Source organism: Candidozyma haemuli (assembly GCF_002926055.2).
Source record: "Candidozyma haemuli strain B11899 chromosome Unknown C_2014730914, whole genome shotgun sequence".
NCBI classification, from domain to species: Eukaryota; Fungi; Ascomycota; class Pichiomycetes; order Serinales; family Metschnikowiaceae; genus Candidozyma; species Candidozyma haemuli.
This window is the reverse complement of record NW_020289904.1, coordinates 195,724-210,695: the sequence shown is the minus strand read 5'-3', so window position 1 is coordinate 210,695 and position 14,972 is coordinate 195,724. Positions and strand designations below refer to the sequence as shown.

At 43.9% G+C, this 14,972-nt stretch overlaps 5 protein-coding genes across 5 annotated transcripts; 4 read left to right on the top strand and 1 right to left on the bottom strand. All coding sequences in view use genetic code 12, as the record gives it.

The window, feature by feature from the left end:
• Nucleotides 1-814: 814 nt before the first annotated feature.
• On the top strand, nt 815-5,032 carry TUS1 (Rho family guanine nucleotide exchange factor; the record flags this gene model as incomplete). Its single annotated transcript, XM_025485433.1, has 2 exons — nt 815-1,608; nt 1,810-5,032. 2 exons carry the CDS (start codon nt 815-817, stop codon nt 5,030-5,032), a joined length of 4,017 nt encoding a protein of 1,338 aa, XP_025340898.1.
• Nucleotides 5,033-5,221: 189 nt separating this feature from the next.
• CXQ85_001734 (uncharacterized protein) lies at nt 5,222-6,025 on the top strand (the record flags this gene model as incomplete). The annotated part of the gene is made up of 1 exon (XM_025485432.1): nt 5,222-6,025. One exon carries the CDS (start codon nt 5,222-5,224, stop codon nt 6,023-6,025), a length of 804 nt encoding a protein of 267 aa, XP_025340897.1.
• A 251-nt stretch (nt 6,026-6,276) lies between these two features.
• Nucleotides 6,277-6,801, top strand: CNB1 (calcineurin regulatory subunit B; the record flags this gene model as incomplete). The annotated part of the gene is made up of 1 exon (XM_025485431.1): nt 6,277-6,801. The coding sequence occupies one exon, from the start codon at nt 6,277-6,279 to the stop codon at nt 6,799-6,801; it is 525 nt and encodes a 174-aa protein (XP_025340896.1).
• Nucleotides 6,802-7,280: 479 nt separating this feature from the next.
• On the top strand, nt 7,281-9,137 carry CXQ85_001732 (uncharacterized protein; the record flags this gene model as incomplete). The annotated part of the gene is made up of 1 exon (XM_025485430.1): nt 7,281-9,137. The coding sequence occupies one exon, from the start codon at nt 7,281-7,283 to the stop codon at nt 9,135-9,137; it is 1,857 nt and encodes a 618-aa protein (XP_025340895.1).
• A 164-nt stretch (nt 9,138-9,301) lies between these two features.
• Nucleotides 9,302-14,955, bottom strand: SEN1 (putative DNA/RNA helicase; the record flags this gene model as incomplete). Its single annotated transcript, XM_025485429.1, has 2 exons — nt 9,302-9,321; nt 9,366-14,955. The coding sequence occupies 2 exons, from the start codon at nt 14,953-14,955 to the stop codon at nt 9,302-9,304; spliced, it is 5,610 nt and encodes a 1,869-aa protein (XP_025340894.1).
• Nucleotides 14,956-14,972: the final 17 nt, after the last annotated feature.

Genomic DNA, 14,972 nt, shown 5'->3' with positions numbered 1-14,972 from the left:
GGAGATGGACACAAAGATTGGATATTAGAAGAGCATTTGATATAAAAAGAGTATTTGGGTCTTTAAGGTTGAAGAATTGAAGGAAAAGTCCAAAAATTCGGGTTTATGGGGTTTCTGGAATTATGAAGTCCAGGGTGTTAATTGCACTCCTCGGCTCATAGTGGCTGTAGTGCCGAGATGGCTGTCTACCAAGAATCACAGTTAAAAAGTTAGGATCTTACAAAATATTAGGAGAGGAAAATGACAGTAAGAAGCTCAAGTAGTTAAGCTTTAATATGTCATTTCCTTGTCATTTTTTTCTTGGTGTGTGGTTGTATGGGAAGTACGAGAGCTAAAAGATCTCAGTAGGTTACACTAAACAGTTTTACGAGCAAAAACGCACCGAGATGAGTTCAAAGGTAGGCGGTAGAATCAGCGAAGAGTTATTTCATAAGGGCACGTCATTTATTTTACTTTCCAATTTTTTCTTTATTATTCCTCTCTTTTTGATCTTCTCTGGAACCTCTGTTTTGATTTGCAACCATGCGAAGGTGCATCAGTATGCATAAGTATAGGTGAACGTTATAAGCTAACAACACCACAGTTCTTCAGCTAAACAAAAACGAGGCGATCACTTTTCGCTTACTTTCCTTCGCCAAGCTGAATTTGACGAATTAAACTTCAAAACCGTTGTGGCGTTTAACGTTTTCGTCCCAGCCGCACGTGACCAAGTCACCTATTGGGGGACTATTTCTCTCGCTTGACTCTATCAAGCAGAAACATCTCCAGCCTTACTGGAAGAGTGCCCACACCCACTCCCCACATTCTTTAGATCATGGCTTCACAAACGCCTTCGAAGAAGTCGCTCAGGAGGAAACCACCTCCACCAATGGAGGACCCTCTCCCACCTCCGGGCATTGTCTCTGGAGCAACTGGATCTCCACACTCCAACAGTTCAGTCAACTTCAATCATCCCATGTCCATGGCTTCACCACCTCTACCGCCCCGAGAGTTACCAAAACCAATAATAACAACACTGTATGAGGATGATTCCTTTGAAGTTAATGAAGATTCCATTCTTTCGTATGAAAGCGCTAGACCCATGGGACCTAAACAACTACCGATGGACCATAGCATTACCTCCAACGAAACGATCAACGGCTACGATAGTGAACTCGCTCCTTCTTCAGCCCAGCCTTCTACCGGAGATGACGTTTTTCTGGCATCACCGGGAACTCACACTAGTTTTCCGACATCACCAAGCCAATCAACACCTACAGAACAGTCCCAATCGCAAAGCTCACGTCGCAAATCCTTCCCGAAACGAAAGTTTCAGAATCTACTGCAAGGTGGCCTATCTCCATTCAATTCAAATGATTATTCAGATAATATCAAACTCGAACAGGAGCAAATGGCTTCCTTGAATATTCCTCCTAGACCAAAGGGCTCCGTCGCAGGTCCCGATCCAATGCCTTCGCCTCCCTATCCAGTAGACAATAATGTGCTTTTTGACCTGGATGACAATCAAAGCATTTACAACCCATACACCGACCAAAGCCCTAATACCCCATTCCGCATTCCCACCTTGGTCGGTAATAATTTACTGCCTACCTTGCCAAATAAGCTTGAGTATTCTCCAACATCCCCATCCTTTTCAAGCGATGCTTATCATAGCACACCCCCAATTGGGGGTAGATCTCCACAGCATGAATCTCGTTTTGCCATGTATGATCTGCCCTCTAGTTCCCCAAAGAGGTCCCCAACTACACCCTCGAGACCCAGATCCAGCTACTTTTATGACAATAGCCGATCACCTTCTCCAACGAAAAGTCCAGACAGATCCACTTGGGATCATTCATTCCAACAAGATTCGTCTTTTGACGAAGGAAACGATTCACCCGAGGAACGTATTCCTCGTTGGAGCTTACTTGAGGCAGAACAATCCGATTACTATGATGATATGGATCACGAGTATCCCGCTCCAACTAAATTCGACTATTCTATTCTTCCAGAGCTTCCGTCAGCCAACGACACCACAAAGCTATACCAAACTGAAGACCCTGATGCTTCTTTCTCGGGCGAGCCAACAGCAAAACTTCCACAGAGCTCGCTTACCATTTCGAGAAAGCATGACTCCTTGCCACCTGTACCACTTGATCTACCACGCCTACCGTTTTCTTCATCGTCATTGAATGCGCAACACTTCGCAGCATGTGGGAATATTTGGTCTTTGAAGGAAGTGCTTGAGTGGTGTCGTAAGCTCAAATGCTGGTTACATGACTCTCCCATCTCGAATGAAGAATTGAAGAAAGCTCTTATAAAACTTCTTGTGTTCCATAAAAGAAGTCTCCCAGTTGATATCATCAACAGGAATGTCAATGCCATGCTTGATTCTCTTGTGAAAACAAATGCAATAACGTTGGATGATTCGCCCGATGAAGCAGCTAAAGAGCCTACTTCAATCTCAATTGATGATCATGCAGAGGTAAGCGCTGTCTTCCCGGAGTTGACAGACTGTTACGGCTTCTATAGAGATCATCAGACTGAGGAAAAGACTGATAATCTTCTTTCGTGCTATTCCTCAAAGTGTGAAATCAACAGATGGATTGAACAAAAGCACAAGTTAGAGACAACAAAGATTGAAGATATAGAACTAGGAGCTGATTGGGCGAGTCATTGGCAACTTGCTGCGGATGACATGGATCTCGACTCTGCAGTTACCAAACGCCAATCATTTTTGTTTGATTTGATAAAATTTGAACAAAAATTCATTCAAAGAGCTGAATGTTTTGTGAATATTGTTGGGCCAGATTTCATTAGGACGGCAACAGCAGCAGCTGGTTCTTCAATCGTAACTTCGCATAAAAAATTCAGAGAGGATGTCTTGACTTCAGCAAAGGATTTACTCGAAGTTCATAAGTCAGTACTTATGGAACCCCTCCTCAAATTGCTTTTGGCAGAAGGAAGAATCATAAGCGATGTTGTGAGCATAGCAAAGTTTTACAGAACGTGGTCCAAGGCATCTACGGAAGGGTTGTTGCGCTATATGAGCGTTGTTCCTATGATTGAAGATATACTCCAAAATGAATATCTCAAAAGATGGGATGAAAACTTGAGGACTAATGCGACTGTGAAGGACTTAAAAGTCAACGGAAATATGCTCTTATTGAGTACTTTCAACTCCAGGTATCAACAACTCCCCTTGCAGCTTTCGGATATTCGTAAAACCTTTAAAGAGAATGATCCAGCACATGCTGAAATTACGAAAACGATCGAAAGCATAAAGAAGCTAGGGAGTAAAGTTAACGCAATGAAAGTTCACGCTGACAACATTCACGCACTTAGGCGGATTGAAAAGCAATTGACATGGAAGTCTAGTGTTATACAGCCAAATCTCAATCTTCAGTCTAAACTGCGGAAGTTTTTCTTTCGTGGTAACCTTAACAGAAAAGGTGACTTGAAGATAAACACTCACGCTGTCCATGTCATTGTGCTTGACAACTATATTCTTTTGACGGAGAAGTCAAAGGGGCCACGTTCTGCTAATTACAAGGTGGTGGAGAACCCAATTCCACTTGACTTTGTTATTCTTGAGAATCGTGAGCGTGAGGTCGGGACACTTGCCACTATTACAACCCCAATACTGGGTACAACTGTGAACAACAATAAAGATGTTGAGAACGATGACTCTGATGAATCTACCTTTCCTTTCAAGATTCGCTACGCTGGTCGTGGCAAGAGTCAAGCATATACATTTTATGCTACAAGTGAGAGCGAGAAGGAGAAGTGGTTTACGGGTATCCTTCAAGCCCGTTCTAATCTTTTAAAGAAAGTTAAACCATTGGCTCCATACAATGTTGAAGGAACCGAATGTGCTTACTTTGCTTATGACTACGGTGACCGTATGATGAAGCTTCCAATGTGTCCTTCAAATGATCCCTTGCAAATTATTTCCAAAGAGACGAGCTTGCTCTTGAAGCAACGTGGTGTCAGTTCTGATTTGTATTCTCCGAACAATACTCATGACTCACTTGTCTCAGGAAAGGTCAAATGCTCTGAAACATTCACCTACAAGGAGGTTTCCTTCCACTTGGTTGGTTTGAGCGCCGGCCTTTACTGCTCAGATTTGAAGAATCGTTGGAAGCGGATGCTCAATGCAACAAACGTTACGAAGATCACAGTTCTCCCTGCTTTTAACGTGCTCGTGGTTTTAGCTAACAAGACCTTGAAATACTATTCTCTCCCGCAGTTTGTGGATGTTTACTTTGAGAGAAAGGAAACCCTCTCTTCCACGATGCTTTCCAACGATCAAATTCAATTCTACGAGATTGGCCGCCATAGAGGAGTACCTACCCTTTTCTTAGCCAAGAAGAAGAATGCTGGTGTTACGAACTTCAAGGTTTTCACGGTTGAAACTGACAATAATGGAATTTTCAGCTCCTTCTTCTTGATCAAGCGTTTCTACATCCAGGCTGAATGCTACGGGTTGTCGATTTTCAACACCACGATTGCCGTTCATACGCAAAGGGGATTCGAAGTGTTAGACTTGCAAAGACTCCAGCCTCGAACCGTTCCTGAGCTTCCAACCCAAGATGCGTCAACTAAGAAGATCGACGTCTACAGCAGAAAGGGCCTCTTACAAGGAAGCGAAGGGATCAGGAGGGCGCTTGCTCACAATAGCATTAAGCCAATGGGTATGTTTAAGCTTAACAATAACAAGGAGTTCTTGTTGGTGTACAATGAGTGTGCAATATTTGTGAACAAATCGGGAAAACTCTCACGCAATACAATGGTGAAGTTTGATTTCAGACCCAAGGGCACAGCTTTCCACGATAATGAGCTATTTATCGTAAATGAGGAGGTGGTCGAAATTTGGTCAATCAGCGACCAAGCAAACGGCTCAAATATGCTTCACCAAGTAATTTCGGGTAAAGATATTTCCGTGATTAATACCGAAAGTATGTGTTTCGTCTCGGCAAATCCACGGAAAATTGGGTTGCAAATGGTGTTTAATGTGGTGGCCAAGCGACCTGCAGAAACCGAACCCCGTTAGAGGAAGATCTCGGAGTAATACATGTGAGTTGCGCGGATATAGTGTAATTCAATGCTATCGCTCCCGAGGAGATAGTTGTGTGGGGAACGAGCGCATCCATGCCGGATTCACTATATAAGTTGTTCCTGGCTCCCTGGGCTCAGCACTAATTTTTCATCTTCGGTTCTTTGCCCTTGAATAACATATAAAATGCACAATTACGACGTTAACGGAAAAACAGCAGTTGTCACTGGTGGTACCAGAGGCTTGGGTCTCTACGCCGCTGAGGGATTCGTCCTCAACGGTATCAAAACCGTGGTTATCACTTCCAGAAAGGAGAAGGCTTGCCAGGAATCCAAGGCCTACTTGGAGAAGCTTGCCAAGGATAACGGAAAGTCTGTTGAGGTTATTGCCATTGCTGCTGACTTGGCCAACGAGAAGGACTGTGATAGATTCTTCGAAGAGACCACCAAGAAGGTTTCTCAGGTTGACATTCTTATTGCCAATGCCGGTGCCACATGGGGTGCTCCATTGGAAGACCACCCAGTTTCTGCTGTGAAGAAGGTCTTGGACTTGAACGTGGTTGCTGTTTTCCACACCATTAAGTTATTCACTCCATTGCTTGAAAAGGCTGGTTCGGCCAAGGACCCATCTAGAATTGTCATCATGTCTTCGGTTGCTTCTCTTGTCGCTTCTGACCCAGTTGGTGTCTACGGCTACTTGGCATCCAAGGCTGGTGTGTCCCACATGGGTAAGAACTTTGCTACCCAGTTGGGTCCAAGAAACATCACCGTCAACTCGCTCGCCCCAGGCTTCTTCCCAACAAAGATGTCCCAAGGTGTCTTGGACGTTGCTGGTGAGATGATGATTGAGACCAACCCAAGACAACGTCTTGGTGAGAAGGAGGACTTGATCAACGCCGTCATGTTCTTGGTTGCCAAGCAGTCTGGTTACATTAACGGTATCGTGTTGCCAATTGACGGTGGTAGCCACATTGGTGCTGCCAAGTTATAATCTGCATACTATTATTATGAAGAAATACACTTAAAGCTTACAGAAATGTAAGCACGATATAGCAATCGGTCAGTCGTCACTGTAGCACCGTTATCGCGTCTGGCAAACAGGCACCTCTAGGCACTAAAAATCCAAAATGTACTGCACACACTGCAACGTCAAGCTGGACTCACTACGCCAGTTATCCGTTAAAGTATATTTAGACCTTATCGAGAAATAGCATCCCGGCCGACCCGAAAGAGCAATATATTATGGGGTTAGCATCTTCGACTCTTCTAGAGTCCTTCATGGAAGGAACAAACTTTGACCGTGAGGAAATCGACAGACTAAGGAAACGGTTTATGAAACTCGACAGCGATGGAAGTGGAGCGATCGACAAGAACGAGTTCCTTGCCATTCCTGGTATTTCTTCAAACCCTCTTTCCAGCAGATTGATGGATGTTTTTGATGAAGATCACGACGGAACTATAGACTTTCAGGAGTTTATTACAGGGTTGTCTGCTTTCAGTGGTAAGTCATCCCGTGCTGATAAACTTCGGTTTGCATTCAAGATATACGATATTGACAGAGACGGATATATTGGCAATGGTGAGCTTTTCATCGTGATGAAAATGATGGTGGGCAAGAACCTACAGGATGAAGAACTACAACAAATTGTCGACAAGACGATCCTGGAGGCAGATGCGGATGGGGATGGACGTCTAAGTTTTGAAGAGTTTCAAAATGCCGTAGACTCCACTTCAGTGGCATCGGCGTTGACTTTGAACAATATTTAAGGGAACCAGTGGTGGTAAAAAGTGGCCAGAGTTCATGGCTGGACAATGATAATCAGATAAAGAATAAGTATAGCAATAAAAAGAGTAACGTTTAGAGGCGGGTGATTGGCGTAGTTGATGATAAAAAGTTGTATATGATATTCAGGGATCAAGGTTAAAGCACCTTTGCAGTTCGTCTCTGCCATATCACATTCGCATTAGTTCTCTATTGTGGATTGCAACCGTATTAAGTAGTCAATTTGAAGTCCACACAGATAATTACCAATCTACAAAAAATAAAAAAAAGTAAAACCCAATGTATAGAAACCAAAAATCGTCAATTCCATTACCTCACCCATAATGAAAATTAAATAACACCATTCACCAAGTTGTTGCCCCAGCCTACGCTTATCAAACTGTGGGGCATCCATCCATCGCAGCCGCGATAGTGAGGCATGATACACAACCTCCATAACGTTATCACCCAAACAATACCCGTTATGTCTGATGATGCCGAGGATTTTGAATCCATAAACCTTGCATCTGTGGCAATTGATACTCGGCCATTATCCCTGTTAGGCACAGTTCCTGAATCGTCGGATGATGGGCTCGATCCACATGACTTCCTTACGCTGAACCAGAACGAACTAGTGAGCGAGTCAGTGCTTCTGGATAAGAACGCCACTGACACAACTGTTCCTGCTGATGAAGCAATTAGGTCAGGCTCATTGCTGACTAGTCATTTGTACGAGAGCACCTTGAAGGACTCCATGTCGCCTTCGCTCTTGCAAGGGGACGATCTTCTGCATTACGACCCCGAGAATGGCTGGCAAACACAGCAGGACAATGACCAGCTTCTTCAGTTTTTGCTGAACCAACTGGAAGCATTGAAGAAGGAGATGAGGAGGGATTTGAAGATTCACAAGGACTTCATTGCTGAAGGAAGCGACTGCAAGCAGATACGAGAGATGATAGGCAACCGCTTTCTTCAAATGTCAGAGAACTATTTTTCTTTGAATGAAATATATAACAAAGAAAGCTCTCTGCTACGAGGCTTCTTGCAGCATATTGAAAAGTGGGACATGAAGCGATCAAAGATTCTCAATCGTGTCAGGTCGATCAAGAGTGATAAGCACAACTTTGGTGTCAAGCTAGCGGATCTTTTGCATAAGCGAAATGACATTGACGCAGAAATTGAAGAGCTCGAAGACCGGTTGCGAGTCCTCCGAGGTAATAAAGCTGCAGTTGATACTGAAATAGACGAGGCTAGTTCTGTCTTGGAGAGTAAGTCCGCAAAATATGTCAACCTTTTTCGTGAGCTAGAGAAACAAGGCGAGAGCGTTCTATCGGGCTTTTTATTCTCAAGTGGCCTTCCTCAAACTGACCTACAAGTTCTTCTAAAGAAGAAACCAGTTGATGCAGCATTCCGGTTCAATGGACCTGACTTAGACAGTAAGCCACTGGTGGCAAAGAAGCAGTCTACTCAAGTCTCTGAGGGAAAGCAAGCTCCACCCTCTCAACCCCAGAAGTCCACGCAAAAGCCGCCGCCTCCTCCGCTGCAAGCCATGGGAGCTCAAGCATTCGAAGTTCCCGAGGAGGAAATCCCTAATTATGAGGAAAAGACCCCATACGAAAAAGGTTTTGAAAAGGGAAATGAACAGCTTGCAAAAGTCCGAGAGACGATGAGTGCTTTCATGGAGTCATGGTTTGCCCGTAAAAGTGAACAGAAACTACGTTATAAAAGTGTGGATGATCAACTGAATACCATAACTGATAAGATCGACCTAGATCCTATAGTCGAACTTCTTTCACATCGGATCAAGGCTTTCGAAGATCTTGCCGTTGTTTCATCCAAGCTTTCAGCTGAGTTACACAATGATGGGGAATCATGGCGAAGCATTTCGAGCACCTTAAGCAGTAAGGAAGATAAGCTCCTAGACCTTCTATCTCATTCGAAGGCAATGAATAAAGAAGTCAAAAACGTTCTTCATTCGTCGTTCACTGCCTTGAAACATGAATATGACGACAGGAAAGGGGATCAACTGACGGACCGCACGACATACCTTCCAATTTTACTCTACCGTGAACTCAAAGCAGTTGCTTCAGCTTTAGATTCAATTGGAGGTGATCCCAGCTATAGTAGCAGGATTTCGAGCGTCGACAGTTCGGTTCATGAGGAATCTCTAGAAATGAGCACATCGGTGAAACCACTACTGAAGTTTACAATGACTAATTATGGATATCGGCCAACGCCAACTACAGTTGTTGATACAATTACTGAAAACGCAGGCGGCAGGAACGCTGAAACGTCTAAAAGTCCTTATGAGAGATCAACCAAAGATCTAAAAAATGAGTAATTATCTATAAATTAATTCAGCCGCGGGGTCTGGAGTGGTTTGGCGGTCTGTTTGAATTACCCCTTCTTCTAATAAATATATCACTCGACGGCTTCCGACCTCCGTTACCTTTAGGAGGAGCATATACTCCACTATTAACCGCTTTCGGAACATCTGCTGGTTTGCTAGTAGGGGTTGCCTTCGTCTCATTTTCCGATTGAGTTTGGGAACGATTCACCAGGGGCTGACCGTCATTTGCTTCTGAAATAGGAGCCTCTGGTGCCTTGGGGCTTTTCAGACTTTGGTGAATGTAAACTCCTGATTTATGCACTTTCGGCTTCTTTGGTAAGGATGGATTTTGTTCGGCCGAGCCACTGCCAAACATAGATGATGCTCTCTTTCTTCTAGATTCATCCGAGGATTGTTCAACAGATTTCGGTTTATTTTCTGTCAGCCCTTTCCTTACTTGATTATCGTTCTGACCATTAGAAACTTCGGCTGGTCTTGACGTACTTGGTGGTTCGGCAATCCCTTGACCCTTATGGCCATTGCCCAGCGAAGCCTTTGAGTTAACGTTCTGAATAGGAGTTGATGAGATCCTCTTTAAAAAGCCAGGTTCTGCTGGCGTCATACATTGTCTGGCCTCAGCGTCTTTGATAAGTTTAGACCAAACTTTATCCCTTCTCAAGGATGACTTATTTCCTAGAATCCAAAGGGTGGTACGAGCACGAGTAAGCGCAACATTCATACGCCTGATATCACTTAAAAATCCAACACTACCCGTTTCACTGGCTCGAACACATGACATGATGATAATCTCCTTCTCCTGACCTTGGAAACCGTCGACGGTGTTGAAGTCAATCTCTGCCAAAATTGTGCTTCCATACTTTCTCTGGAAGACATCCTTCAAAGTTCTGATTTGCTCCTTGTAAGGGGAAATGATACCGATTCGGCCCTTGAATTGATTTGTGGGTAGTATGTCCATCAATTTCTGAACTAATTCAAGAGCAACCTGGGCTTCAGAATAATTAAAGAACGATTTGGTTTTGTCGCTTTGCAGATGTCTACTGACAATGTCAAAGAAACGATATGGCGTAAAAGGATAGTCTTTGTGCCAAGGACGAGTATTTCTTTCAAGCATTCCTGGGCCATCCGTGAGCCTCGAGTTGTAGAATTGAGCACTCGGAAACTTGGATATATCGGGATGCATACGATATTGAACATCCAAAAGATAGACGGAATTTGGATGGCGCCTTTGCATCCTGACAAACAAACTTTCCTCGTATTTGAAAGATGCAGCCTTTTGAGAAAGAACAGTGGGTGGAAGCTGGTTGGGGTCTCCGACCATGATACACTTCTTGCAACCGTACCTCAATGGAATAATAGCCGAAAGCTCAACACACTGACATGCTTCATCAATAATAACTTGATCAAACTTCATAGACATGCTTGATAAGAACTCATGCGCGGAACCGGACAATGTAGAGCAAATAATCTGTGCCTCTGATAGAATTTTGGCTTGAAGTTGGCGTCTTTCGATTTCTCTTGTTCTGTAAGCAATAGATGCATTTTCTCTCTGATCATCTAACCGCTTTCCGAGTTCTGATCTTTTCTTGTTGATTTCTCGAAGCTTTGTTTCAAGTTCAATTATTTTGTCATCCTTCAAGTCACCTCTCTTGAGCTCCTCACGGATCTTGTCTCTCTCAGCAATACACTTTGTATGCTCACTTCTGATAGATGGATCAATCTGAGCTTCGGTGGCTCTGACGTTTAACTGACGATCAATGAGCTCTTCAAGACTAAGATCTCTGACTGCTTGGTTAATAGCATCGCTTCGACCAAGACGAACAATCTTTGGATTGAATGATACACCTTTCGAATTCATCACGCCGTCCCTTATACGTACAACTAATTCATCCACAGCTGCATTACTCGGAGCACAGATCAAAACCTTGGGTCCCTTCAGAGTTTCTTCAGGAGTAGCACTTCTAGAACTAGCCGCTGACGGCGTGGGAATCTTGATTGTGTTTTCAGGCTTATTTGTCGACAAGAAGTGGCCAACAATACCCAAAATGGTCTTTGTCTTACCAGTACCAGGTGGACCTTGGATAAGGGAGAAACCCTCAGTCTTAGCTGAAGCTATAATCGCCTTGGCTTGAGAAATGTTAACATTATTCTGCTTCACCATTAGTTTAGCTTCCTCATCAGATACTGGAACAGGCTTTGAAGGTTCACCACTAAGAATTTCGTCACAGAGATCATAATATGGTAAACCCTTAAGGGACGTAAATTCTCTCTCAACAGTTATCATTTGCATCACTTTCATACCGACAATCACAGTCTTTGGCGTGAGAAGGCCCATCATCGATCCTTGTGGGAAAACTCTGAGAGTTATGTCACAGTAGTCAGAGTTAGCATGCTTGATATTCCTGACCTTTGCCAAACAGGTTTGTGTTCCTGGCTGCTTCAAGTAGGAGGAAACATCTGACGCATTCTCAAGCTGTTTGTCTGCGACATATCCCAATACCATAAGGTCTGTCTCTCCAATTTTTCTAGTGGCAAGATCTGCTTTTTTAATTGATGCGTATACATCGAAGAAACCATCACAGGTGGTACGACTACCAACAAGAAGTTGCACAGGTACTTCCTGCCCTGTAGTTCTTGATGACTGGATACCCTGCCAACATTCGAGCATCAATAATGGCTCAGTGAGTTTAACGTATTCCTTGACATCAGAATATGAGTCCTTAATTGGTTGGTAGATGTCACGTTCTTCACTAGGATAAGCGCTGTCTGAATTGTAGTTCCACTTCAAGATGGTCGAATAGAGAGGTTTGAGGTTGACGTGAAGACGCATTCTCATGCGCTCCTCTTCTCTGCGTTCTTGGTTGGCCTTCTTTTGTTGAGCAATCTTGGTCACTGGGTTGCCATGCATATCCAATTCTGTAATCTTAGACTTCTTTTTCGTTTCCAAGAATAAATCTGATGTATCAATGTCATCGTCTTCTTCCTCTGAAGAGTCAGAGTCGGCACCTTTTTGCCTGAGCGTGTTCAAAGAGCGACCAACAACAGGAGCTCGCTTAGAGTTAAAGCCAGCTGGCCTAGGTGCAGCAGGCGCCACTGAAGGCTTTTGCGGTGTTCTGTTATTCTTTAGCTCATTCCTTATCGCCTCTAAATTGTTAGACTTGAACGGCTTAGGTGGGGCAGGCGCCACAGGAGGCTCATTGGATACGACACCAAATCTTGTCAATAACAGTTGCTTGCTTTGCTTCGGCTTAGGAGACTGATAAGCATAAGTAGCACCCTTCTCCACTGGCTTAGTACGAGCAGGGATTGGCTCTCTGCTAGCAGCACGTTGAAGGCGTGCCTCTTCCACTACTGCCTGAACCAACTCCTTGTCAAACTCACTAGCCTTAGCGAGCACGTCTTCACGCTGCTGCTCGGTAAGCTTATTGTTGAACTTTTTGGCTTTTGCTCCATATTTGACAAAGGTAGTGAGGAAATCCTTGTCAACCGAAACACCCATCTCCTTAGCAAGATCAAACCCTTTGAAGACTAGGTTCACACAGGAGTTCAAGAGGGACATATCACCAAGTCGAAGCCAGACAATGACATGATTGAAAGCCTTCAAGAATTTACCGAAAAGAGGCCCTTTTACTTCTGGATCATCAAGGAAATCTAAGATCGGCCTGAACGCATCCAAAAGAGAGTGGCTCACATCTAACACATCACGCGTGAATTCGATTAAATCACTGAGATGATACATAGTAGCCCACACGAGTGTTAGTTGGAAAATCATGACAAGAAGCAGCCAACTGCTCGTCCAAAGTTGTTGAACCATAACTCCACAGCCTTCAGCTTTGGCAGGATTTGTGGTTAAGATACCCGTAAGAGGATCGGCAAGGGCTTTAGTGACGTCCATCAAAATTCTGACAGCTTTAGGACAAGGTTCGAATGCTCTCATTCTTGTGATCGTGGAAAAGGAATCGACTATGGCAGCCAAATTAGTTTCCAAAGATAAGTTGAGTAAACCACAAATAGCTTCATAACGACCTTCAGCATCGAAGACCTGATACAAAATGTTCAAAGCAGACTGATTAGTCTCTGGTGAGAATATGCAATTCCACATTGCCATCAGGCAAGAGGCCGTGGACAAAACCTTTAACATCACATCTGGTTCTGCGAGTGCTATTTTTTCAAGAAGCGCCGAAATGTTTGTCGAGAGCTTTCTTGTGTCTCTATTATGCATGTTGACGGCTGATTCGAGGTCCTTGTCTAGCTTCTCATTCTTCCTTGGCTTAAAGACAATCACGGAAACGACATCATTAAGAGACTGTAACAATGAGCTCAACACAACATCCAGCTGCAACGGAGTGTCGAGCAATGCCTCCCATAATGATGAGTTCGTATCCAATAAAGTAGGGATTTCTTTTTTCTGTAGTTGTAACGAGTTGTGTGCTGCAAACATAACATCATAGCTGAGAGATACTTTAATTAGCCCTATCGCACTTGCAGAGTTATCGGCCGAGCCAGATCTCATAGATGTGACAATACCTTTCGCGTGCTTTGAAACAAGTTTACGAGCGTCACTTAATCTTAAGAAAGCCAGAGGCTCTTCGCGACAGGAAGACAAAGCTTCATTGTCGAATGCTGATAAGAGTAGCTTTGGAGCATCCACACAATCAATGTTCTGCGAAATGAAGTAGTCACAAAGAGTGACGGCCGCAGCCTGCTTCTGGGAACCTGTCAATGACTCAAGAAAAGCAGATGTCCACAAGGTAAGAACGTGTAAAGCTGCGGTGTCATTCAGTTGCTTCGTTTTATGAAGAAGCCTAGTATAAAGGGGAGCTTGTAGGATTGTATCTGTGAAGTTTCTGTAGTACAATCCCTCCGCAAGGTTCCAGAAATCTCGCTTGAAGGAGCCTAAAAGAATGGAGAAGACATGAAGAAGATCGGCAAAAGTGTTCTCCATTTGTGCGAGGATATTGTTCAAAAGAACACGGGCTAATGGATAAAGCCTTATCTGAGTGAATTGACTCAGTTCTTCAAGATCATTTGGTTTGGCCATCTTCTGGATCTCTTCGGTGCCTAGTATCAGGAAACATTGAACACACATGCTCCAGAAACGCTTAGCAAATTCTGGTGTAAAATGCTTCAGATCCTGGACACGGTATAGTTGATGGTGGAATTCGTCAATGACCTGTGGATCTACTTGAGTTTGACTTGCGGCAAGCAAGATCCGCTTACCTACTTGCAGCTTGGTGTCATCGTCATTGACAAAGAATGTGATTGCTCCAGGTACCAATTCTTCGAACGAAGAGGTGTTGTTGTTCTGGTAGTAAGAAGCAGTAGCTCCCGCCAATGCATCATCGTCGCGTAGAAGCGTAGGGTTCTGGAGACATTCGTAAGCCAGCATTTCATCAAAACCGCCTGCAAGTTTCTTGTGAAGACGAGATGCTATCCATTTGTTAATTATGCTGATGAACTGGTTGACTTGGGCAACCGGAATATGACGTAACACGACAAAGCGAAACCTCAACTCTGATAGGCACTTATAAAAACCACGAGCATTTTCCTTGCTAGAACTTATGCTACGTGCCAATCTCTCCTCGACTATCGGATTCGTCTTCCCTGGAAAAGAGAACATGATCAACGCATGGCCTGCAATCGGTTGGAGAGTGGTGTTGGCAAAGAGATTGAGCTCATTTTCCGTATACTCCAGCTGAAGAAACTTCATGCATCTCATTAAAACACTCGATTGAAGCTCAGACGCTCCTGGCTCTTTATGACTCTTGGCGATATCTTTTATCAACTCATCCTTGAAGGAAGGCAGATCCATGATGAAACGGTGCGTTG